Source organism: Cetorhinus maximus, chromosome 2 (assembly GCF_964194155.1).
Source record: "Cetorhinus maximus chromosome 2, sCetMax3.hap1.1, whole genome shotgun sequence".
Taxonomy (NCBI): domain Eukaryota; kingdom Metazoa; phylum Chordata; class Chondrichthyes; order Lamniformes; family Cetorhinidae; genus Cetorhinus; species Cetorhinus maximus.
The window spans coordinates 219,595,888-219,622,251 of NC_135880.1; the positions used below are offsets into that span (position 1 = coordinate 219,595,888).

Genomic DNA, 26,364 nt, shown 5'->3' on the forward strand with positions numbered 1-26,364 from the left:
TGTTCCTTCACTGTCGCTGGGTCAAAATCCTGGAACTCCCTTCCTAACAGCACTGTGGGTGTACCTACACCACATGGACTACAGCGGTTCAATAAAGTAGCTCATCACTACCTTCTCAATTAGTGATGGGCAATAAATGCTGGCCTTGCCCGCCTACATCCCATGAATGAATTTTAAAAAAACTATCCCTCAACTGGCATCACTAAAACAGGTTGTCTGGTCATCATCACGTTACTGCCTGTGGAACCTTGCACAATTTGGTTGTTATGTTTCCCACGTTACAACAAAGATTATACTTCGTTGTGAGTAAAGCATTTTGGGATGTCCTGAGATTGTGAAAGACGCTATATAAGTGCAAGTTCTTTCCTTCTTCTTTGCCTCAGGCACTCCTACTTTATATATTGTCACTCCGAGGCTTTTCTCTTGTTGGACACAATTATCGTGCCCCTCCACCCCAGCCCACGAAATTCTGCGAAAAAGTTGATCACCAGGAAATAACAGTCAATATGTTTTAACAATACTGGGCTTCATGTATATGGAGAAGATGGAAAAATTGACAGGTTCAACCCAATTCAGTAGGGAAACTCAGACATTCACTGCTGCTTAATTAATGGTAGTTTGCCATTCAGCACCCTTCATTTCAACTCTAATCAGCTTCGTCACACTTTTGAAGATACCACTTTAACTGGTATGATAATTAGGGTCAGAGAGCCAAACATGTTCCACATAAGGCAGAGCCTAATGAAATATGCATAATATCCGGCATATTTATGTCATACTTTTACCTGGGGAAATGTTGAAATTAGTACTTCTAATTTCAAGTCTGGCAATTGAATTAGAACACTTTCTAAAGTATTGCATGCTTGTCTATTTTTGTACCCTTGAGCGATGCAGTTTCAAGGTATCATAAACTGCGTACAAGGCTTGGTTTAGTACTGTGTAGTAATGACAATTTGACTTTTAAATTCCACTCTACAAAGGACCACAAACATGCAAGAAACGCACAGGTTTCTTCATCACAGACATATAGGATTTAAATATTTCCCACAAGGCTGGGGAAGGTGCTATTTTTCTCACAAAGCTTTCATTCTGAATTTTTCTGTTGTCATCTATTTAAATTTAGGCCAAAGTAAAACAACAGCAATCTTAGCCTAACTTTCTCAGGGCCAAACTGTCTATCTTAATTCAAAGTTATTTACTTTGGTTTACTTGTCATAACAGCACTATGGATGTACCTACAGCACAAAGACTGCAGTAATTCAAGAAGGCTGTTCACCACCTTCTCAGGGGCAGTAAGGGATGGGGAATAAATGTTAGCCTTGCCAGTGATGCCCACATCCCATAAACAAATTAAAAAATTCAAATTAAAGTGCAAAATCCTGCTTTATTAAAATTAATTAAATTGAGCTGAATTTTTTGAAGCCTGGTTTGAGGCCTGCTGTTGTCACATTGTCTTTTGCATTGTCAAACTCTCTGGTTGATCAATGCACAGAATAACAGGTGCCTAGTATTTAACTAACTATTACTAATGTTACACTCAAAATTAAATCTGGCTAAAACCAAATAGATTCAAGGGCAACAGAGGTTATAATGTGGTTAAATGGAGTTATAAAGAGAATTTGGGATAGAGGAAACTGTACAATAAAGGTATTGATAGGTTTGAGCATTTGATAAATCAAAGACAAAAAGCAAGTAAAAATATTCAAGAAGCCATTAGAAGCATTGAATGTAGAATTGATGATATTAATAAACAGGAATGGATTTTACAACTGTATACACTGTAAATAAATGGCTAAAGTCTTGGCCCTGCATCACCAATCCTTTTGTAATTTAATCTCTCCTGTCCTCTACCTTATCACAGATCTTCCCTTTTGTTCTATTTGCACCCTTCCCCCGCTTCACCTGCTTAAAACCTATTACATTTCTAATATTTCCCAGTTTTGATGAAAGGTTATTGACCTGAAAAGTTAAACCTGTTTCTCTCCCCACTGATGCTGCCAAGCCTGCTGAGTATTTCCAACATTTTCTGTTTTTCTTTAACAAGGTTAGACTTCGGAAAAAGACTTTGAGATGACCTCACAGAAGGAGCTCGAGACAGTTGATTCAGGCCAATTGTTCAATAAGACAAGAGTTTCAGTACCAAGGACACAAAATGATTAGAACTAATATGGGAAAACTGATAAATCTTTCTTATAGAATGAGTAACAGACTGTGGAATAAGTTACCAGTGAAAGCTATTGAAGTATACAGTATATATAACCTCAAGAGTAAATTAGATGTGTTCATGGAAAGAAAAGTGATTGAAGAAAATGATGAAACACGGGTAGATGAAGCAGAGATTGATTAAAAGGAGGGGATGTGATAGAGCTAATGCCCTTTACATGCTCTAAAAGCACTTGTTTTCTTGACTATCAATGTTCAGTCAGAAGTAGAGCCCTTATACTTGTCTGATAAAGGAATGGAGAGTGAAAATTTATAAACATTGAATTCCAGCCTTGTATTGGGGAAATGTACGTGAACAGACAAACAACAACTGGCCTGTCATTTGTAACTGCTTGGTATTGAAGTGCCAGGGAAAGTCTTGTACAGGTGACATCTGGAGGCAACCTATGCAACCTCACATTTTGAATATAATATGAACCATGGATTGGATTTGCAAAAGAAAATATAGCCTGAGAAGAGGAGTTCCTCTGCAAATGCTTACACTCTCCTATATGTCCAGCTCCAGGTTGTCTTCTGGCCAATAAATGACACAACAATAACTCTGCATTATTATGCAAAATGAAAACATCAAATCAATGCATTTGAAAATAAATAAAGCATTTTATGCACATTTCAATCTGTTATACCTTTGGCAGAATGCAAGGTAACCGCCATAACCACAGTTTTTGGTACTTTGTACATAACATGCTAAATAATCACTTGGGTTATTTAGAAAAATGCTGGGTAGAAAATACTTTATTGCTAACTATAACAGATTCAAATGAATTACTATTATAGTTTATTAAATAGGTGCTTTGCAAGAAGGGGTTTTAGGGCTGGTTTATAATCAGACAGCATATTATTTAACTGCACCCATCCATCAGATACAGTGAAACTACCATTAGAAAACCTCAGCTTTTCAAAAGTGGTAGACTTTGATTTGATTGTTTTCATCCAATCCAAGCTGAATTAAACCTTGCGCGGAGGGGGTCCTGCTTGTTCTCGTGAAGAGAGGACTGAGAATGTACGTAAAGGAAAAGTAATAATATTTTGATATCAGCGTGAGATTTTGCTGTGCACAATGTTTATTTACATGGCAGTAACAGTCACTGCATTTCAAAGTACGTAAAAGGCTTGAAGAAGTTTCTAAGAGACATCATAAGGCCCAAATGTAAATGTCTTTCTTCTAGGATTCCCCGAATTCCCCAAAAAGACCACCTAAAAACACTCAGCTTTTGATAATGTTTCAAAACATGCCCCGAACTATCCAACTTGGAAACTTCATGATATTAATCAAGGCCCGCTGGGTCAAAATTCTGGACTCCCTTACCTAATAGCACTGCAGCGGTTCAGGAAGGTGGCTCACCATCACCTTTTCAGTTAGGGATGGGCAATAAATGCTGGCCTAGCCAGTGATGCCCATATTCCAGGAATGAATAAAAAAATTTAATCTAAGGGCATTTTACTCATCTCATTGTTAATGAGGGAGTTATATTATCATCAGGACGGCAAAAAAGAACATGGAAAAAGTATTTTCAAGTTACCTTTAGCATTCTACTATTTAACATCTTAGTGCTGCTGAAGTCATTCCAAGAACTGAGGAATTACCGAGAAAATAAGTGAAGCAGCTCAACTGATATACAGTTGAAGCATCCTGGGTTACATCTTTATTCGTGTCAGTTCAGTTGCCTCAAGCCATCAGCCTCAGTGATTCCTCCAAGCCATTTCTACCGATGAGGCCACCAGAGCAGTTTAACTCAAATAAAAACAAATGAAAAGCTAATTCTTTTTAAACAGGCAGCAGAGTGACAGGTCTAAACATGAGGTTAAAAAAATGGCACAACAAATCTTCATGCGTGTAAGGTCTCCCATGCCATACAGTTCCTGGGCTCATGGAGATAGCTTTGGGGAGGCATCAAGTGCAGGTCAAGTTCCTGTGGCCAATACAATGTCCCTACAATTGTACAAGACTGGAAAATAAAATTAAAATTGAATTGGGAATTAATTAAAGCTCGTGTCCTTTTCTTCACAGAATGATTCATAACCACTGCAGCAGATGGTACTTAAAGGTCAGAGAGGAGATAAATCACAGCAGTTCATTAATGGGCACCATTGCACAGTTTCTTGTGACTTGTACAAAATGGCATTTATAGCTCTCTGGAGCAGGGGTTTCTTTCAGTCGCTTGGCTACTGTTGGTGCTTTGCTCATGAAGACCATGGAAAATGAGGCAGGATAAAACCTCAAAAAATAGAAATGTATAGCATCATGCCAATTCTCCCTCCACAATCTTTGATTTTAAAAATTACCGTTGGTTCCTGTTCAACATTCATGATTATAGTTTTACCTTTGTCACAGAAGCAATGGATCCCCAATTTTCTCTATGGTGATTTTTACTCTTGGAGTCCCTTAAAAGCACCTACCTGTTTCTTCCTCATTCCACATCACTCTCCAACATGGGCCCTGGTAGCAAATCTACCTTTCACTCATAGCATAGAAGCTCAGATGAATGGGGTGAATGCTATTAACAAAAAGCCTTCCTTACCTTAAAAAAAGCTAATTACGTTATCCAGAATTCAAACAAACTCATATTGCTGCAAGCTCGCTATGGGAGTGCACTTGGTCAGCCTGCATCTTTAATGCTCAGCAATATTCCCTTCCATCTCCAGTCTGACCTGCCTCAGAATCCTCATAAGCCTGGACCCCTTAAGGTACATACAAGACTGCAGAGCCTACAGATGCAACAGCCTTGTGTCAGAGTCTGTTGATTGAAAGGGCCAGGAAAATCACCAACTAGGAAACTCTCAGATCTGACTCATTAATACGCAATGTCTCCAGCACCTCTTCTCCAACAAGCCACAGATAGAACCATCACTACACAATACAAAACAAATACACACATTATTTACAGACTGTGGACTTCCTTTTCAAAAGCCAAAATATCCTGCCTCCACGCAGTTTCTGTTGGGGCATTTGATACCCTAATAACTGTAAAGAAAATACCCCAACCTTTTGTTCTATAGGTAATCTTAAATTTATTCATTTTAGTGACTCAGGGACCAGTGAAATAGCTCTTTTTCCTATTTACCCTTCATAATTTTGAACACTTCTATCAGGTACACTCTTAACCTTTGTTCTGCTTAAAAGGGTCTCAGTTTCTCCTTAACATGACCAATCAACGATTTTCCCTGAAATTTCCAAGGCAAAATTACAACTCCAAGAATAATCAAATGGGGAAAAAATATGGAAAAAATGAACCCATTAAGATAAAAAGGTATTGCCTTCAAAATAAGGTTACAGACACCATCAACTACTAGAATAAGCAATTATACGGGGAAAAAAGATTAATTTCATAATCCAGGCATTTAAACCTATAGGCCAGCATCTTTAGGTCGGTGGCCCACTCGCCGACGCATAAAATGACGCGGGATGACATTGGGCAGAACTCCCGACGTCATTTCAATTTTCAGGTTGGTGGGGGCGCAGCCAAATCAGCTGTGTGCCCGCCAACCTGTCAACGGCCTATTGAGGCCATTTAAAAACTAATTGACATAATTAACGAACCTGCCTGTCTAGCCTTAAGGCTGGCAGGCAGGCCGGGAGCCCTGGCGGGCTTCAGAAAAAGCATGAAACCTCATCCACGGGCGGGATGAGGTTTCATGAGGGTTTTTAAAAATTTAATAAATATTTGATTTAAAGTGATAGACATGTCCCAACTCATGTGACAGTGTCTCATGAGGGGACACGTCATGGGAAATTTTGTTTGTGCACCTTTACCATTTTAAAATTTTTCACTGATCTCCCTGAGGCAGCCCTTAGCCTCAGGGAGGTGAGTGCACTCTTTCGTGCAAATGCGCGAAACAGCGCATTCCTGGCTGAGGGAATCCCCCCTCACCCGCACAAGGAGCGCACAGCGCTTCCTGGCGGACATCACGCTGGGCGGACCTTAATTGGCCCACCCACGTAAAATGGTGGCGAGCTCCCAATCGGGGGCGCCAATTGCGCCTGCCTGTGCCCGTTCCTGCACTTCCCCCTTGACATGGGGGGAGAATTCTTCCCATAATTTCTTTTAATTAATTCTGTGGAGATACTGCTTAATTAGACACAGTCTAGCTCACCTAACACCGGTTTACAGTGAAGCCCATCTCTGCAACAACTCATTCATCATTCATCCACTTTTCCATGAGGGAAAAATAATCATTGTTTAAAATATAGTTTTAAAGAATGTTATTCTCTGTGTAATTCCACTTATGTTGTTATGACCTCAATCTCCTCTGGGTATATTATTTGACGTCTTCCATTTCTATGAGCCATGGATTAACTCAGCGACAGATGCAGGCGTGCTTCTTCCCCTCTTCTGATGCCACAACAGCTGCTACACCCCCGCTACTGCAGAAACATTTATGTGGTTTTAAAAAGTCTGCTCTTTAGCTTAACAACGTCATGAATAACCAAGAATTGGCACAAATAACTACCATCATTTTGTGCTGTGTTACCAGTGTTAAATCAGGTGCTTAAAGTAATGCTTTACTTAATAATACATTATTTTTGGTTGAAGTGAACTGACTCCATGACCTTTTAAAAGATTCACATAATTAAATCAAAGCTGACAGAAGGGCCCTTTAATCTCTGTGCTAATAAGCACTAAATATGGTTTCAGAATTTTTTGAAGGATACATTTTTGGGTCCTTTTTGAAGCTTTCCAGCCATTTCTTATTAGCGTCGATCATTCCTTGAATAGAGTTTCTGTCCCCTTGTGTAATCTTGGAATGTGATTTCTGTAGCATTTTTACCTGGTCACTGCGAGAAATAACATTTAATTAAAAAATGTCAGCAAAACAGTAACTTAAAATAGAGATCAACCATAAGAATATAGATTGTACAACTTTGCCACCTTTATTTGAGTGCCAAAATATATAAAAACAGGAAAACAACATCTTAAGACAGGTTGATGACCTTTTTTGTTCATTGATATTTCATTGTGGCCATTATCTAGCTAAGGCTTTTTTGCCATTGCTGATTGGATTATTTGGCTACCATTTCAACTGACCCAGAAACTTACCGTTTTGCATTAAAAATGCTTTGGTGCATGTGCCCTGGTCCTTACAGAATAAGCATCGGAAAGAGAAATGTCCAACTGCACAAAAGCTGCATAGCAAGGTTAAGCAGCTGTTCTAAGTTGCTTGACAATAATTCTTATTGTGGTCACATTTGACATATTTAACTTATTGCTGCTAATATGGTCCCAAGTATCAGATTGGTAGGAGTAGATTTAAAAAAGCACTATGGGGGTGTGTTTATTTTCCCTTTCTCTCCTTCCACCTTGTTCTCCACTCACTTAAGGTGTAGCGTTTATATAGCTCTAGTCACTGTCTAGTAGCTTGTCCAATTTGAGACTCTGGAAGTTTAGGGGAGCAATTTTAACCTAACTTGCCTGGTGGGAATCCCATAGAGTCAATTAGAATGTGGTTTTTAAACCTTGCTTTCCTCTGATTTTATTAAAGAGTAAAATCGGGCAGTGTGTAAAAATCAGCATTTTATCCCATCTTGACAGTTTCCCCAACAGGTGACTGCGCCCTTAAAGGTGCCTAAATGACTGCAGGAATCATCAAAAGCCAAGCCCAATCGTGTTCATATAGATGTTTGCTACAATTTACCCTTAAACATAGTTACAAATGGGTGCATGTCTGTGAGGTTTTCACTCCATATGCTAGCTTGCATCTCGCAGTTACAGCTCCCTACTCTCTTCCTGCTCTTTCATTCAATAACAATCAATCTCTTGTTCCTAACCCAGGGACACCAAGGCCAATTACAGTACCCCTATAGCTGTGCTGAGCAACACTGGAATAGACTGGAAAGATAGGCGACTCATAAGAAATCTGTACATGGAACAACCAGCAACAGTGGGAGCAGCCAACAGGGAACTGGAATCACTTGTAATTGGGGGGGGGAGTTTGACAAGGGTGGTGTTTATCACCAGTCCTCTTCAATGTCTACGAAGAAGTAATGATTAAAGAAGTGTTTGAAGACACAGAATCTGGAGTTAAAATTTGGGGGGACAAAAATTAACATCAGTTAGATTTGCAGATGACAAAGTGCTTGTAGCAAGCACAGGTGAAAGATTAAAAGAACTAGTAGATAGACTAGTGACAGCAGGCATGAACTTTGGGATGAAAGTGAACATCGGCAAAACCAAAGTGATGCATATCTCAAAGTCACCAAGAAATATTCATATAATTCAGAGGAGGAAAAGAACTGGAACAGGTGCAGGAATTTAGGAAGCATAATACCTGCAGTTTGAAAGTGCAACAAAGAAATAATAACAAGGATAGCAAGACTGTGTTTCCTGCCAACGCAGTTCACACGCTGTTCATCTGTGTTGCTACGTTATATCATTGAGAGCGATGGAGTAGGCCAGGACCAAAGATTGCGCCATTCAAATCATCACGGCAGGATGCCACGGTCCTTTTTAAAAGAGGACATTTCAAATAGTTTCATTGTGTTTTCTTAAATAAAGTTTTATGAAAAGTAGAAGTACTTTGTTTAAAAGTACTTAATGCATGCAAATTTACAGAAGTTAAAGGGTTGCCTAATTAGGCTGTCAGTGGTCTGTAGGGAGACAGTCCTGAAGCTATTCATCCAGTTTCTGAGCCCTGCAGCGGGCGGCCAGTCAAGGCGCGGCCTCCCTGCAGTTTCTGAATTTCCCACTCCGAAGCCTCTTCCCTTTAATCCACGGCTTAACAGGGCAGGGTATGGAGGTTGTAATCCGCAATTATGGCCATCACCGGGTGGATCAGAAGCCTCCCCTCCCTCACCATCTCGACTCTCGGGAACTGTGGGGAGACTGCGCCCTGACTGCCCGCCCACCACGGGACTCAGAGACGGGGTGAGACTAAGATCCAACCGGCATTGTGACTCCTGAAAATGACGCTATTGGTTTTCTGCGCAGACAAGTGCGCATGCGTAGACAGGTATCGGTGGCCATCTTGCGCTGGCAGGAGACACAGTGGGATAGCAATGGGAAAGGCTGCATTTAGGAAGAAGAGGCAATTGTTGACTGGAAAACTGAAAATGAACAACCCTCAAGAAACAACTTGTAAAGAGTTTGATTTGGAGTGTTGTTTTGTATGGGTGTGACCTTATAGTTCCTTACAGAAAGAGGAGACCAAATTATTAAATAGCTTTGAAATATGGATTTGGGGCAAGAATGGACAGGATCAGCTGGAGACAAAAAGTAACAAACGGTGAAGTGCTGAGGAGAGTGAATGAATAAAGAACTTTGTTGAACGTAATTAGGAAAAGACAGAGAGTGGGCAGGGCACATCTTAAGAGGAAATGGACTAGTAAGAAGTGTCATAGAGGGAAGATTTCAAGGAAAAAAAGGAAGAGGAAAGAAGAGGATATCAATGTTGGATTGCTTGAAGATTGAAAGAAGTTACTGGGAAATGAAAAGTTTGGCACAGGACAGAAAGACATGGAGAAGACTATGAGCCAAGGCCCTGCCTTCATTCAGGGCACACATGGTGATGATGACAGATGTTCTACTGAACTATATCATCAAAGACTGGGGATTCAGTCATGACCATTCCGGTCTGCAACATTAAGGGCTCCGACAACTTGTTCCAGCGAATTCTGCCTGTTGGTCTGTTCCCAAACTCTTAACCAGTCTGTTCTCTTTTCAAATGTTGATGGAACTGGCATATATTTCCAACTATTTCTAATGCTAACAGTTACCTGTTAAAAAAATTCATTAAAAATACCAATTTTTTATAGATCAGAACGATATATTTAGTCAACACATACGATGCAATATTCAGTATTGTGTTGACGAGAGAGCTTCTAGGCATTCTGTTACAGGTAAGCCATATAGACAAAGACATAGAGGGAGTACTTCAGCAGATGCTGGTGAGAGGAGATAAAGACTGTGAAATCATGTTTCAGAAAGAAAAGGGTGGTCAGGCTGCTTAGTACAGATGAAACAGCTTCAAGGTTTTGAAAGATTTCACCACTGCTGAGCAATGCTTTCAATTTGATGAACATTCTACAAGGAGTTGAAGGTGGGTATTGAGGAAGTAACTAAGAGCAGGGAGCGAGGGTAGGAAGCTGTTACCTCATGATGGAGTAGGAAGTGAAAGCTCATGCAAACAGCCTATTTTGTACTAAGGCTGATCAAGACATGATCAAGGCAGAGAAAATGCATATTTTAGTCAACCATGCTTGTCTGCAAAAACGTGTATAAAACTGTCATGTAACATGGCACCCCCTCATACATTCGTGAATAAAGTCACAAGTTACATATTGTTGAAAAGACAAATTTAAATAGATAATATTCAGATGATTGTTGGTCTTGAGATTTTAGCACAAGAGAACAATGCAGAGCTGCATCATCACTGTTCTATATATTTTTTCTAACAGGCCATGGTTGATTATTTTTGTGCCTGAAAATCTGCTGAACAGCAGCCAGCAAGCTGAAGTATGTGTGCAGATTCTGTGATGTGCAAAATTGTTGTCCCCTGGAGCTAATCCTGCTCATCTGGGTTTCTACTGGCAACAGCCTTGAAAATCTGACATTTAAGGGGGAAAAAATCTAAAAGAAACTTCACACACAAAAACTGAACTATATTATTTCTGAAACAAAAACAAAAATACCTGAAAAAGCTCAGCAGGCCTGGCAGCATCTGTGGAAGGGAGCACAGTTAACGTTTCGAGTCCGCATGACTCTTCAACAGAACTGTTCTGTTGAAGAGTCATGCGGACTCGAAACGTTAACTGCGCTCCCTTCCACAGATGCTGCCAGACCTGCTGAGTTTTTCCAGGTATTTTTGTATTTGTTTTCGATTTCCAGTATCCGCAGTTTTTTTGCTTTTTTCCTTTTATATTATTTCTGAACTTTTTGTGAAGCTGTTGTTTAGCAATTGGAACATTAATTATACCTGTATGCTTGTGCTGTCTAATATTGCTGGAAAATTATGGTTTGCACATCAGCTAGGCTTCTCTGAGAACGATGCTGCGATTTTTGCTTCACAAGCAGTCATATAACAGGGGTTATTCAAGTAATTTTACAGTGAAAGGAGCATATGGTAGTGACACAAATTTAGTTGAATGGGGTTTTTGTACAGGAAGTGCTCACAAGAAACTTCTGTCCTCTTTTACAGCAGGTGACAAAGAGAGGAAGTTGGTTGGTTTTGGCTGAACAGAACTTGACTAATGCTGGATTGGAAGACTATGATGGCACCATGCTCTCATGTGCTACAGGGTAGAAATTCATTTGGGCTCGTTTAAAAAGATCTCCACTTTTAATAAAAATGCACTTATTGATGGTAACATCTACACAAGTAGACTTCTGTATAATCCCAGTGTTAAAGATTTCAACAAAGGCTCAAAACACTACACAGGATCCAAAGAACTTTCATTCATTAATTTTTTTGGAAGAAAGATCTGTTTTCGTTAAACAATATTCCACAATGATTACAAATACTATAAAACCACAGCCTAGTAGCATAGAAATTGCTTGCACTCCTGGTTTGCCCAGTACCGTAATCCATAATTATGGTTCTATGAGTTGCTGTTTATCAGTGTATTAGGAAGAGATGGTGGTGTAGTGGTAATGTCAGTGGACTAATAATCCAAAGGCCCAGCCTAATGCTCTGGGGACACGGGTTCAAATCCCACCAGCTGGTGGAATTTAAATCCAATTAATAAAATATGGAATTGAAAGCTAGCCTTAAAGGTGACCACGGCAACTATCATCGACTGTTGTGAAAACTCACCTAGTTCATTAATGTCCTTTAGGGAAGGAAATCTGCCATCCCACATATGACTCCTGACCCAAGCTGCCCTCTGAATTGGCCGAGCAAGCAACTCAGCTCAAAGACAATTAGGGATGGGCAACAAATGTTGGCCTTGCCAGTTATGCCCATATCCCATGAAAGAATAAATAAATTAGATGTTAGCTCAGCAGAATGCTGCAGCATAGGGAAAAGAGAAACTCAAACATGCAGCATCATGTGCAAAGCTAATGGAAAGGTCTGCAGGTTGGACAGCACAATCTTCTTTAGTGAAAGTGGACTCAATGAAGTGAGAAACATGAGATTCAACCAGTCCAACTCCAACTACTACCCAATATTAACTGAGTGACTAAATAATTTAAAAACCAAAGAAATATTCCATGGATATGAAGCTCTCACCTTGCAGAAACATATCCCAAACGGCTCTCAAGGGGTGTGGAACTTCTACTTAATGTTGGTATTTCTCCTGGCCATAAGAGAAAATGATCAGATTAAAAACAAAAGCAATCAACACTATAACCAAATGACCTCAAGTCTAATGAGTTGTTTCCCCAATTTATGAACTGAATAAGAAAACTTGGTTCGACTAATCCAAGAATTCCAGCAACCCACCTCCCTCCCTCCCCGAAGTTACCCTTTCCGCTCTCTCTCCTCATTTAATTTTCCTACTTCACACAGGATTCCGTGACTAAGAAGATAGGAAGGTGACCTGCCGATATGGTCTTGTGCCTTTTTCAATCAATTAAGGAGCAAATGGTATAGCTCTGGACACATCAAAACTAAAAAGAATGAGAGAGTAGACAAGATAAATCAGGAAGAATTGACAGGATTTTGAAAGCTTTTCCTGCCCATTGATACTAATGGATGGAAAATAGTTGTATGGTAGTACAGAACTTGAGTATTGTTGAAAAAAGACTTTTTGTTCAAGTTTTTTGTCTTGTGCTTATCAGGACAATCCCAAGAATACCAATGTCAGCGGAAGCAACATCTTTGTACTGTATGAGAAGAGAGTGCTGATTGGTTGACAAGTGAACTCTGATTGGTAGAGGTATTGCCATGGAGAATGCACCAGTTAGTATCGGCGGGGGGAGGTGATGGTGTAGTGGTATTGTCGCTGGACTAGTAATCCAGAGTAGTCTGGATTACTAGTTCAAATCCCGCCACGGCAGATGGTGGAATTTGAATTCAGTAAAAAAAATCTGGAATTAAAAGTCTAATGATGACCATGAAATCATTGAGGATTGTTGTAAAAACCCATCTGGTTCACTAGTGTTCCTTTAGGGAAGGAAATCTGCCATCCTTACCTGGTCTGGCCTATACATGACTCCAGACCCACAGCAGTGGTTGACTCTGCCCTCTTATGTAGGTAATAAATGTTGGCCTAGCCAGTGACGCCCACATCCCATGAAGGAATTTAAAAAAAAAGTTAATAGTGACTGACAGTTAATTGCCAAACATTGTTTGAAATTTAAATCAGGCAGCTAACAGCACTGTGGGTGTACCTACACCACATGGACTGCAGCGGTTCAAATAGGCAGCTCACCACCACCACCACAAGGGCAACTGGAGATGGGCAATAAATGCTGGCCCAGCCAGCGAAGCCCACATCCTGTGAACGAATTAAAAAAAAGTTGTTGCTTCCCCTGACATTGGTGTTCTTGTGATTGTCCTGATGAGTGCAAGGCGGAAAGCTTTGACTGGATGGAAAATCACAAGCAGCTCATTCGTTATTAGCTGTGCTGGGTTGCACGAGAAGGTCCGTCTCTGCCTCAATCACCACTTTGGTAATCGTATTTAATGTTCTAATAACACTCTGCGTGATACAAAATTCTAATTTTCACCAACATTACTACTGACAATCCTAAGTCTATGCCTTAATATTATCGATTCGCTAGCTAGGTTAAACAACCTTTCACTTCTTACTTTCCCAAACCTCAAGAACCAGTCTTGATCACTATACACTTTATTGCTTTGCTGCACTTGGTATGATTCGCAACACGGAACACCCATCTAAAATGTTTTCCATAAGGTGAAAGAAAACATTTTAATTTTCTTTACCAAACAAGCTCTCTGTGTAAATATGTGGTGACACAAAAGGTGGCGAATCTGTGGATTGTTTATCAAATAAAATAACAAACAAAATAAATAAACAAATAAAGTTTACCTAATAAAAGTTAGAAACACGTCCACAATAACTTACTACAACAAATTCTAACTGAGTGTATATAAACCTGGACAAATTCTGATTGCACAAAACATTCAGGACATTAAGACACATAAAAATGTACTTTGTGTCTGAGCTATGCCCAACAGTTGACTGCAAATTTCCCACAGTGGAGATCAGGATTTGAATCTCAGTCTCACCTGCAATTTGAATTTGGTTACTCTCTCTATAAAGAAGTATCGATCTTGATAGGCTGGCCCCTAGAAACTAAATATGGTAGTGCAGCTCCCCATGTTGGACAGGAGATCAGCCCCTTTCCCCAAAAAAGTAAACAGAAGAGTAAGATGTGTCTAATTGCACTATCAGTACAAAATGTTTCTGATTGCAGTCATTGACTAGTTTATTGGTTCAGACTTTCCAACCCCATGGCAGATAAAATGTAACAGAATTACAGGAATAAAAGTTACACAGAATCTAAGAGAGAAATGTTTTGTCAAAAGAGTTCAAATGCATTTTGTAACAAGCCTCAGCGATTAGTAAGTAAAGATTGACATCTGACCTGGGAAGTATTTGCGCCACTTCTCACTTAGTGCATCATCCACTGATTGAGCTGCGGGAAGGTGGGAGGTGGCATTTATTCCTCTGTTCCAAATCCACTGTGAAGGTAAGGGAATGGCATTGGAGGAAAGCAAAGACCCACTGTTCTGGGTTCTTGTCAAGGAAGTGTACACTGACAAAGGCACACTGTTGCTGGGAGGTGGAACACTGAAAGCCTGTGTTGTGGGAAAAAGTGGTGACTGTTGCATCCCCAATGATCCAAGAACACAGAGAACACTGTTAAGGTCATTGGTAATTTTCTGAACAGAGTCACTGAGATACTGTATGTTGGCGCGTTGAGCAAGGGGCAACTCAGCCTTTAAGTCTGCTGTGAAAAGAACAACAAAAGTTAATTCAAAAAGTCCAACTGCTGAGACTTCAAATTCTTGTAACTATTTTTGTTGGAAGCTACTTTCCTAATTGGCCTCAGGTGAGGACAGAATCGGACTCATCTGTTATGTGCCTCTTCCGTCGAATCACTTGGTGAGTAGCATTCTTGGTACTGGAGCCTGGATTTTCTGATTGGCAGCATTAATCCATTTGAAATGGTGTTAAAATAATGACAATTGGAAAATCCATGCTTCACTATGGAGGCTTATATCAAAACAACGTGTCCGTCTAATGCTAAACTACCCTTTTGCATTTCAACTGCTTCAGGCTGCTGCAAATCTTGATCCACCTGTACTGACGTCATTTATTGACAGAGTGAGATAAGGAAGTCACAATGTGTGAAATTGTGTGTTAAATCTATATCCCAACATTTCAAAGCCTATGCTTTGATACATCAAATCGCAGCCTAACTGCTTCTTAGCTTTTGTGCACTGGTGTCTGAAAAGACAGTTTATGGATGTCTGATCCAGACACAATCCCAAACCAGTGTATCGCTGTACATTACATTTTGACTAAAATATATTTGCAAGAATCACAGAAAATTAAAACAATCACAAAAATATTTGTGCAGAAAAAATACATACTTTTTTTTCAATGAAAACTAGAAAATATTGCCTGTGAATTAGTGTCATGGTTTTGCTATCAAGATATGTTCCTTGGAGCAGTTTGAATTAGTGAGAACCATGATCACCCAAACAGCGAGTTCCTAATCTCAGCCTGAACTTCCCAACATGGGCCCTGGTCTTGGTGCTCCCCTACCTCCTCAGAGTGACAAATTGCTCAGACCTAACATTCTCCAGTAGATACAACTTCTGTCCTAGCATTTTCAATATGTCTTCTTTTTTCCTCAAATGAGGAATTTTATCCTCTGGCCTCAAGTGGTTGACAGTGCCCTACACAGAGTCTGATCTATTTCACCCACCTCTGCTTTTACCCCTTCCCCTCCCTCCCAGAACCAGTTCCCCTTGTCCTCACCTTCCATCCCATCAGCCTTCATATTCAATGGATCATTCTCCGTCACTTCCAACACCTCCAGTGTAATGCTGTCATCAAACACATCTTCCCCTGCCCTCTCCTTTCAACATTCCAAATGGACCGTTCCTTTTGTGACACCCTGGTCCACTCTTCAGCCACCCCCAACATTCCCTCCCTTTCCTAATGCACCTTTCCATGCAAGCATAGGAGATGCAACGCCTGTCCTTTTATCTCTTCCTTTCTCACATTCCAATACCCCAAACACTCCTTCCAAGTGAGACAGTGCTTTACTTGTACTTCTTTCAATTTAATATACTGTATGGTCTCCTCTACATTAGGGAGGTCAAATGCCAACTGGATGACCACTTTGTGGAACGCCTCCATTCAGTCTTCAAGCTTGACCCTGTTCTTCCTGTCGCATGTCATTTTAATTCTTCACCTTGCTTCCACTCTAGACTTTTCTGTCCACGGCCTGCTATAGTGTTCCAATGAAATTCAACACAAGCTCGGGGACCAGCATCTCACCTTGGGACTCATCGCTCTATAGCCTTCTGGACTCAACATTGGCTTAACAATTTCAAATCATAACCTCTGCCGCCATGATGTTCTGCATGTTTTGTTGCTGGTTTGGGATCGGTCTTGATTTCTTTCTTTATCGATTCATGTTGCATTCAGAATGGCTGCTATGTAGCCATTCATGCCTCACCTAGACACATCTTTTGTTTCTTTACCAAACCCATTACCATTCTCTTTGGCTTTTGTAGCACAAAACCTTATGTCATTTAATCTCTCCTGCCTGCCATCCTATCACAGACTTTCCCTTTTGTTTTTCCTGCCTCCTCTCCCCTTTCACCAGCTTAAAATCTATTACTTTTCTACCTCCATTCAGTTCTGATGAAAGGTCATTGATCCAAAACGTTAACTCTATTTCTCTCCACAGATGCTGCCTGACCTGCTGAGCATTTTCAGCATTTTCTGTTTTTATTCTCCACTGATTATTGGCCAGTTACAGTAATCAACTGGCAATACAGGCTACTTGCACTCATGGAAGGCAGGGGCACAATACAAGGTCAACAAAGGAAAATGAAAGGGTAAAACAGCTCTAAAACAAAAAAAAAACTGCTATACTACAGACCCACAAAGACACATGCAAAAGGCAACACATGGGAAACATAACTAGAATTAGCACTGGAAATATTGTTTGTAATAGAACTGGCAATGTTTGTTTTTCTGCTCACTTTTCTGCTGAGGTGAATCAATGCTGGCGATGCTGCTAATGTCATCGGAGTCTGTAAGGTCAAACGTTACAGCTTTCTTGTCCCCTGTGCCTTTCGGTGTATCTTCATCTGAAATCTAATGGATCAAAAAGTTTAAATTCAGTCTTGATCCACGGCAGGCAAAAATTTTAAAATATAGTTTCTCTTGTGTCTGCTCAGTTAGCTGATCTCAGACAGGGCAATACCCCTGGGTTAGAGGGGGGATAATTGGTCAGGTCGTCTAATCATGTTGGGAAATATACGTTTGGACAACAGGTGAGGACAGGTCTGGACACTAATACCACACTATCAAGCTTATTCACCGTGAGGCTAATGCATGTAGTGTCCACTTGCACAAGGCTGTGAAACAGTATCTACTGCAAGTAATTAGGAGAGAAGGAGAAGAAATTGGAAGAAAAAATATTTTCAAATACTTAGTCATGGGAGAAGGGAAGTCCAGGTAATAATTAAGCACTGGTGATTCTGATTCAATATCAATCTTGTAATTTAATTTTTCCAAAGCTTTTCATTTGTAAATTTGGAAAAACAGCAAAGAACAACTTCTGCCGGTTCCCTGTGAGAAGCCTGTGCATGCGCCTTGAAACCCTCCCCCAGGAACTTAGATTTACCACATATAGATTCATAGAGATGAGCCCACACCCTATTCCGCAACTCCATGGTTTACCTATGTGAGGACACCCACCCCTTCAGCGAGAGATGATTCCAACTGATTAAGCTGTTCCTCCTTCTTTCGTAGTAACACCTGCCCCTTCCTCATTGTCAATTTCATCTCATCCAGATGCTGGGCCTCCTAAAGTAATACATAAGAATATGAGCAATGAGCCAATTGCCCAAATGCAGCTATAATTTCTTTCACTTGTAACTTTCAAAGCCATACTGCCACCTGTACTACTGGCCATCATCTCTGCTGATTAGCCAAAAGAAAATTTGCCTTTAGGTGTTGCTAACCTTCTGTCTGAATTTGGCAAAACTGTTCCCCAGTGGCTGAGTAGGTTCATGGACTTGGGTGTGGTATTTAGCCCTAAAGTAAGAAAACCCCAAGTTCAAAACCAAGGCGGCGATTTTCTGGTCCTGCCCGCTGCCGGGATTGTCTGGTCCCTCCAAGTCAATGGGCTTCTGGCCGGGCCACCGAGGCTCCCGCAGCGGGTCCTGCCACGACTGGGCTGGAAAATCCCAGCCGAAGTCTCGATTCAGCCACCACTAATGGAAAATATTTATATGTAGACAGGACGAGAACAGTCGAATTGCCTGAAACTCACTGGATTCACAAGTGAAGAATGGTCATTTGACAAGGGTATTAAAAGGTCACCAACACCTGTGTCCAGGAGCGGAAAGAAAATTAGATGTGAAATCTCTCTTAACCTGCTTCCTCTGAAGATGGTTGGGCCTAGGACACTAACCTAAGGAACCTCTGCAGCGACGTCCTGGGACTGAGATGACTGACCTCCAACGACCACAACTATCTTTCTTTGTGATGGGTATGACTCCAACCAGCGGAGCGTTTCTCCCCTGATTCCCATTTACTTCAGTTTTTCAAGGGCTCCATTATGCCACACTCGGTTAAATGCTGCCTTGATGTCCGTTCAAGTGTTGTGAGGAAGCATCTCAACTTTTTGTTGGTTAATATCTATTAGAAGAATTTTCCCCTTGTCCGGGGGAGGTGGGGGGGAGTTCAGGAGTGGGCGCAGGCAGGCATGCCAGCGATCGGCGCCCCCAACTGGGGGTGTGCCACCATTTTAAGTGGGCGGGCCAATTAAGGACTGCCCATCGTGATATCTGCCAGGAAGCGCTATACAGGGGATTCCCTAAACCAAGAGCCGCATGTGCGTAGAAGAGCGCACTCATCTCCCTGAGGCTAAGTGCTGCCTCAGGGAGATCAGTGCCAAATTCAAAAATGTGAAATATAGACAAATAAAATTTCCCTGACATGTCCCCTCATGTGACACTTTCACATGAGTTGGGACACGTCCATCACTTTTAATTCAACTTTTATTAAATTTTTAAAAACCTACAAGAAACCTCATCCCGCCTGTGGATGAGGTTTCATGCTTTTTCGGAAGCCCGCCAGAGCTCCCGGCCTGCCCACCAACCTTAAGGTTATACGGCAGATCCTTTAACTACTTCAATTAGTTTTTAAATGGCCTCAATTGGCCGTTGAAAGGTCGGCGGGCACACAGCTGATTTGGCTGACCTGAAAATTGAAATGACGCGGGGTGACTTTGGGAGTTCCGCCCGACATCATTCCGCATCATTTTACGTGTCGGTGAGTGGGCCCTGCCCCACGCTCGCCGAACTCAATATCCTGCCCTATGTCTTTGTTGGTTAATGATCTATATCTAAAAACATCATAACTCTATATTTTCTTCACAGGAACGTTATGGACTATTTAAGTGCTTCTAACAGAAGACCCAGAGGATTTTTTTATATTCATTTGTTCACAGGATGTGGGTGTCCCTGGCTAGGTCAGCATTTATTGCCCATCCCTAATTTCCCTTGAGAGGGTGAGCTGCCTTCTTGAACTGCTGCATTTCATGTAGTGTCAGTACACCCACAGTGCTCTTAGGAAGAGAGTTCCAAGATTTTGACCCAGTGGTGAAGTAATGGCGATCTTGTTCCAAGTCAGGATGGTGTGTGGCTTGGAGGGGGACTTGCAGGTGGTGCTGTTCCCATGCATCTGCTGTCCTTGTCCTCCGAGGTGGTAGGGGTTACGGGTTTTGAAGGTGCTCTCGAAGGAGGCTTGGTGAGTTCCTGCAGTGCATCTTGTGGATAGTACACACTGCTGCCACTGTGCATTGGTGGTGGAGGGAATGAATGTTTAAGGTGGTGGATGAGGTGCCAATCAAGCAGGTTGCTCTGTCCTGGGTGGTGTCAAGCTTCTTGACTGTGGTTGAGCTGCTATCATCTAGGCAAGTGGGGAGTATTCCATCATACTCCTGACTTGTGCCTTGTAGATGGTGGACAGGTTTTTGGGGGAGTCAGGTGGTGAGTTTCTTGCTGCAGATTTCCCAACCTCTGATATTCTCTTGTAACCACAGTATTTATATGGCTGATTCAGTTCAGTTTCTGGTCAATGGTAGCCCCCAGGATGTTGATAGTGGGAGATTCAGCAAAGGCAATGTCATAGAATTTCAAGGGGAGATGCTCATTACCTGGCACTTGTGTAGTATGGATGTTACTTGCCACTTATCAGCCCAAGCCTGAATGTTGCTGTACACAGGCATTGACTATTTCAGTATCTGAGGAGTCATGAATGGTGCTGAAGTCATAATGCTCATTTGGAGAGCTGGTGCAGACACGATTGGCCGAATGACCTCTTTTTGTGCTGTAACAATTCTGTGATTCTGCGAACATTGTGCAATCATCTGCGAACATCACTACTTCTAACCTTATGATGGAGAGAAGGTCACTGATGATAAGGCTGAAGATGGTTGGGCCTAGGACACTATCCTGAGGAACCTCTGCAGCGACGTCCTGGGACTGAGATGACTGACCTCCAACGACCACAACCATCTTTCTTTGTGATGGGTATGACTCCAACCAGCAGAGAGTTTCTCCCCTGATTCCCATTTACTTCAGTTTTGCTAGGGCTCCATTATGCCACACTCGGTTAAATGCTGCCTTGATGTCAAAGGCAGTCACCCTCACCTCACCTCCAGAGTTCAGCTCTTTTGTCCATGTTTGGACCAAGGCTGCAATGAGTTCAGGAGCTGAGTGGCCCTTGCAAAACAAAATGAGCAAGTTATTGCTGTGTAAGTGCCACTTCATAGCACTTTCTACGGCCCCTTCCTGCACTTGTTGATTATCGAGAGCAGACTGATGAAGTGGTAATTGGCTGGGTTGGATTTGGCCTGCTTTTTGAGGACAGGCCACACCTGGGCAATTTTCCACATTGCCGAAGAGATGCCAGTGTAACTGTACTGGAATAGCTTGGCTAGGGTTGCAGATAGTTCTGGAGCACAAGTCTTCAGTACTATTGCTGGAATGTTGTCAGGGCCCATAGCCTTTTCAGTATCCTGCCTTCAGAAGTTTCTTGATATTACATGGAGTGAATCAAATTAGCTGAAGACTGGCATCTGTGATGCTGGGGACCTCAGGAGGATTGCAAATATGCAGGAAATGGTAACAAAAGGGTGGATTGTCCGCTATCATTAGCTATAACTTTTGTTCAGTTCTAATCCCCTCACCTGTTCCAGATTTTTGTAGACATCCTGCAGGATTTGTGTGCTCTCTGGGTCTTGCACATCTTCTTGTGCTTTTCTCATGTCGTGCCTCCACTGCTGCTTAGCTGACTTAAGCGCTGTCTGCCGTTTCCTGAGCGAGTGGGTCTGTCTCATGAGGAACTCTTTGGCTTTATTGATGGACAGTCCTTCAGCAGATATATAGTATCTTACACTGGGAATGACAGATTAACCAGTTCACTTTAATTAGTAATACAAGCCACAGAAGTCAGCTTTGAATCTTCATTAAATTCACAAGTTGCTCTTTTTCCTCCCAGTTTTGAAGCCAAGACTTCTTGCATGGTCTTTGACCAAATTTTCCTTGACGGACGAACTATGAAACTTTTCACTCTCTGCCTTCCTCCTGCTACCTACAGACTTTTAAAACTCTAACATTCTATGCCTCATTACAACTTCCTGATTTACCTCTGCCTCTCTGTCATATTCTGCCTTAGGAGACTTTGCCCTTCACCTATATTTCTAAATATATTGGTGAGGTAAAGGGTGATTTTCAAAAATTGTCATAAAGTTTAGCATAAGATGGGACAAAATGAGATTTACTCAACAACTGGCCATATTATAACTGCATTCTGGTATAAGTTATTGCCAAAGATATTGAAAGCTGCTCCAATCTGCGTTAGTCTTTAAGTGTATTCCTCATTGCTTTAAATGATAGAACAGAAACTTGTAAACAATATTATTGGTACAATATTTATTACAACATTTTTACATTGACAATGGACTGTTGACAGTGGGTGTCGTACTCCCACTGCCAAGAGCAGATAAAGGAGGCAAATTCAATAAGTCGAATCTTTGCTCTAAGATGGAGCTCTGCATTTCTGGCACGGACATCCAAACCAAGCCTCTTCAGAAATGAGGAGCGTACCTGTTCTCAAAGTCCTTCCTCATAAGGAGTGTGGCTTGTCTTCCCCTACCGATCCTGGGCTATAAGGAAGGACTTTAAGGACAGGTACGCTCCACATTTCTGAAGAGGCTCGGTTTGGAAATCCGTGCCAGAAATGCAGAACTCCATCTTAGTGCAAAGTTCAGCTGATGGCCTTTCAACTATTGGCCGTTCAGTGAGTTCAACGTAGACTGGTGACATAGCTGATAATATAAAAATTGACTTGCACTGTAACGTTATTGGCTTTTTGATTTTCTGTGTCAATAGTGGAATAACATACGTTACAGAAAACAAAGTGGCCTGAAAGTACAGTATGTTTCTCACTTACTTATCCATGCTGACTTCCTCATCCTCAGTTCTGCGAATAGGGGAACTGCTGCGATTTGGGCTCTGAAGAGTTAGAAACAAATGAAATAGTTGATCAATGCATTTTTAAATGCTGGAAAATGCTGACTACTGAATGAATCAACTGTTGGAATGCTCACAGAGTAGATTTTATGCTGGTGCCTGTTTGAAACATTAAAATTAAACTTTTAGACATGATGAACTATTCACAAGTAAGAAAAGGTCAGCTATATTATGATTTATCATCAACAGAACTTTATATAACAGCTTAGAAGCCAGAGAAGTGAGCACACCCAAAGTTATTTTATTCACTTGCATGCACCCTTCCTTTAGGGTCTCTTGCTATAAAAGTCTAGTTTCTCAAGATTACCTATTTGGCTGGTGCAGGAATTAAGGGGTACATTATAGTTCCTCTCATTCTGTTGACTGCATGGACAGTCTCAGCCTAATTACTACTTGGTGAGGGCTTGTGGCACAACAATGACCACATTTCAGCTGAAAACAACACTTTCATTCCCTAGGAGCTGAATTAAAAGAAAATAAACCGTGAATCTGAAAATTTGAAATAATGCCATTTCTAATTAAGGGTATTTCTAAATAACCTTAATATATCCATCCATTCTTAAGATTCTGCTATTTATTTCTATTACTTCTGTTTTTATTGCGACATCCTTTGACTTAATGGGAAACATAAATGCATGGTCTCTAAAGGTGTCTAAGCTCAACATTATAAGAGTAACAGTATAGAACTCCAAGGTCTGTAGTGTAGTCTTGGTTGCATCTCCACCTCTGGGACAGAAGCTCCGGTTTCAAATCCCACTTCAGGACTTGATGCCCACGGAAGCTATGTTCATCACATGGCCAAACAGGTTGATTATCAGCTTGTAAATCCTTCCAATACACCTGATGGCAGGCAATAAGAGCAGGGGAGTTACCCGGTCAGCCATACTGCAGAAGGCAACGACAAACCACTGCAGCACTTTGCCAAGCATAATCATGGACCAATCCATGGTCACCAATGCCCTCTTAGGGCATGGGACCTGAAGGAGGAGGAGGAGATTGGAACTCCAAATCTCTGAAAGCCATTAAACAACAGTGTTGAGATTTGCAATTTGAAAAAGTCTGATCAACTCTCGTAGTCTGAGATTTATGGCAAAATGGTGAGGTCATAAAGACAAGAAATGCAGGCTTTCTGGATTGATAAGGTTCAATTTTGTTAAAAATACTGGCCTAAAAAACGAGTCACATTTGCTTTTAAATTTCACTCACTGCTTTAACGTGAGAGTTTAAATCTTCAATGTGAAGTTCATTCCCTTCTGCACCATCAGAGGTGCCATTGATTATAGGCACTTCCTTTAGGGTCTCTTGCTTCTTTTTGATTGTGATCTCCAACTCACTGCAAAATAATATTTCATCTTAGAATTAAATTACATTAAGCACCACATCTTAACAAAGCTCAAAAACATTTGAATGTGGAGTATTTTGTAATATAGCTTCATCATCTTTTTTAAAAAGTTTTTAAAAAATGGATGTATTAAACTACGGCCTTTCTTTCTTGCCTCTGACAGGCATTATGATTCAATGCCACTCGAAGAAGAGAAGGCAATTCTCCACTTGCCTTAGCAAATATTTCTCCCTCAACCAACATCATCAAAATCAGATCAATTAGGCTAATTGCTTTTGGAAAAGCTTAATATTAGTAAAACGACTGCTGCATTTCCTACAGAACAGTCACTGCACTTTAGATTTATTTACTGTATGTGAAGTGCTTTGGAGACATTTCTAAAGTGGGACCAGGTACTATGAATATAAATCTCTTCTTTTCATCCTGCATCTATTGCTTGTTTTGACAGGGTATCAAAAAAATGTTGATATTTTGTTTAAGCATTAGTACTCTATGGGGAGAATTTTCTCCCCATCTGGAGCGGGCGCAGAGCTGATCGCCGCCCATGATCAGCTGCGCGCCGCCATTTTACGTGGGCAGGCCAATTAAGGCCCACCCAGCGTGACGCGTGTCTGGTAGCTCAGCATTACCTGTGCGGGCAGAGGGAAGAGGGAGAGTTAGGGCCTGCACTCTTTCGTATGCATGCGGGACAGAGCATGGAGCTGCCTCAGGGAGACCATATTAAATGTGAAACGTCAAAATAAAAAAAGTTAAAAATCATTCACACATGTCCCCTCATGTGACAGCGTCACATGAGCTGGGACATGTTTGTCAAATGTTTAAAAATCTTTTATTAATTTAATAAACCCTTCGTGAAACCTCATCTCGCCCGTGGATGAGGTTTCATGAAAAATGCGAAGGCCGCCTGGGCTCTTCGCCTGCCCGCCAACCTGAAAGTTGGATGGGCAGTCCAGATAATTAGTTTAACTAGCTGTTAGATGGTCTTAACAGGCCTTTGACAGTTCGGCGGGCGTGCAGCCGACTCCGGTGCACGTCAGCCGAACGAAAGATTGGAATGACGCGCAGTGACGTGGGGATACACGCCTGATGTCACCGCGCGTCATTTTACGCGTCGGCGTGCGGGGCCCGCCCCTGCACGCGAAACAGAAGATTCTGCCCTACGTTCTTTGCATTCCTTCCTCCCCTCCTACCCCTGTATACCTAATGTTATTCTGGAGCTGCTGGCTTTCTTTCCTGAGTGTGTCAACCTTCAATTGTAGTTCCGCCTGTTGGTCCTGCAGCTTATTCAAGTTCTGGCGGGACTTCCGGATTGAATCCTGCAATGAGGAATGCTCACGTTTTGACTTTTCCACTTCGTATTTGTTCGGTCGCGAAGCAAGGATTTCCTGTGCACAAGGAACAAAAAAATACACAGAAAATTAAAAAAACTTGGAGAAAAATTTCAAAAATATATTTGAATGCAAAGTAAAAATCCATGATTAACTACACAAATTAATTTTATGTATGTGTCTCTATATTAATTTTTCTCTTTTCTTTAAATCATCCCCGATATTTATTGGAAGACAAGGAGGGAGTGAGAATGTGTTTGCACGGTCCGGAAACTGGAAATGCTAGGAACGCAGAGGTCCTGTTGAATTTTACGGCTGCATCTCATTAATATGTTTTTTAAAAACTTGTGTTACAAACAGGAGAGGGGTTAATTTAAACAGCACTAATTTCTCCTCTCACCACCTGTCCATAAACAGAAAGATGTTTGATTTGTTTCCCTCTTTATAAGCGGTGGCGTATTCCCCAACCTCTCGGTTTTGGTGCAATCCAATTTCCTATTAATAACCCTACAGCAAACTCGAGATAGGATGAACTAAAAAAAGGTAGTTTATTAGGTAGTACACATTCAAAATGCGAAAGGAGGGTTGCAACATTGCCTTCAAACTCAGGCAGTAAAGAGAGGGACAGAGAAATGAAGGTTTTCCAGTAAAGAGAGCACAGAGAAAATAAACATTGGTTCACACAAGTTTGAATCCAGAATCAAAGTCCAATGAGGTATTCCTTCACGGAGGTTGGCAGGCTGAAAACCAATGTTGAGGAATTCACCTTTCCTG

The 26,364-nt window shown here is 41.3% G+C and overlaps 1 protein-coding gene across 9 annotated transcripts in view; it reads right to left on the minus strand.

The window, feature by feature from the left end:
• Nucleotides 1–2,803: 2,803 nt before the first annotated feature.
• The window catches only part of cep164 (centrosomal protein 164), a 209,497-nt gene continuing 185,936 nt past the window's right edge, over nucleotides 2,804–26,364 (minus strand). For all 9 annotated transcript variants that reach the window (XM_078532883.1, XM_078532867.1, XM_078532859.1 and 6 more), the window contains 10 exons: nucleotides 25,463–25,647; nucleotides 24,127–24,253; nucleotides 22,841–22,902; nucleotides 21,576–21,783; nucleotides 18,074–18,181; nucleotides 17,353–17,467; nucleotides 14,712–15,077; nucleotides 12,388–12,454; nucleotides 6,878–7,000; nucleotides 2,804–3,218 (listed from right to left, as the gene is read on the minus strand). In XM_078532883.1, the coding sequence (XP_078389009.1) occupies nucleotides 3,122–3,218; nucleotides 6,878–7,000; nucleotides 12,388–12,454; nucleotides 14,712–15,077; nucleotides 17,353–17,467; nucleotides 18,074–18,181; nucleotides 21,576–21,783; nucleotides 22,841–22,902; nucleotides 24,127–24,253; nucleotides 25,463–25,647 (1,458 nt within the window). In that variant the 3' untranslated portion in view covers nucleotides 2,804–3,121. The remainder of the gene's footprint in view (nucleotides 3,219–6,877; nucleotides 7,001–12,387; nucleotides 12,455–14,711; nucleotides 15,078–17,352; nucleotides 17,468–18,073; nucleotides 18,182–21,575; nucleotides 21,784–22,840; nucleotides 22,903–24,126; nucleotides 24,254–25,462; nucleotides 25,648–26,364) is intronic.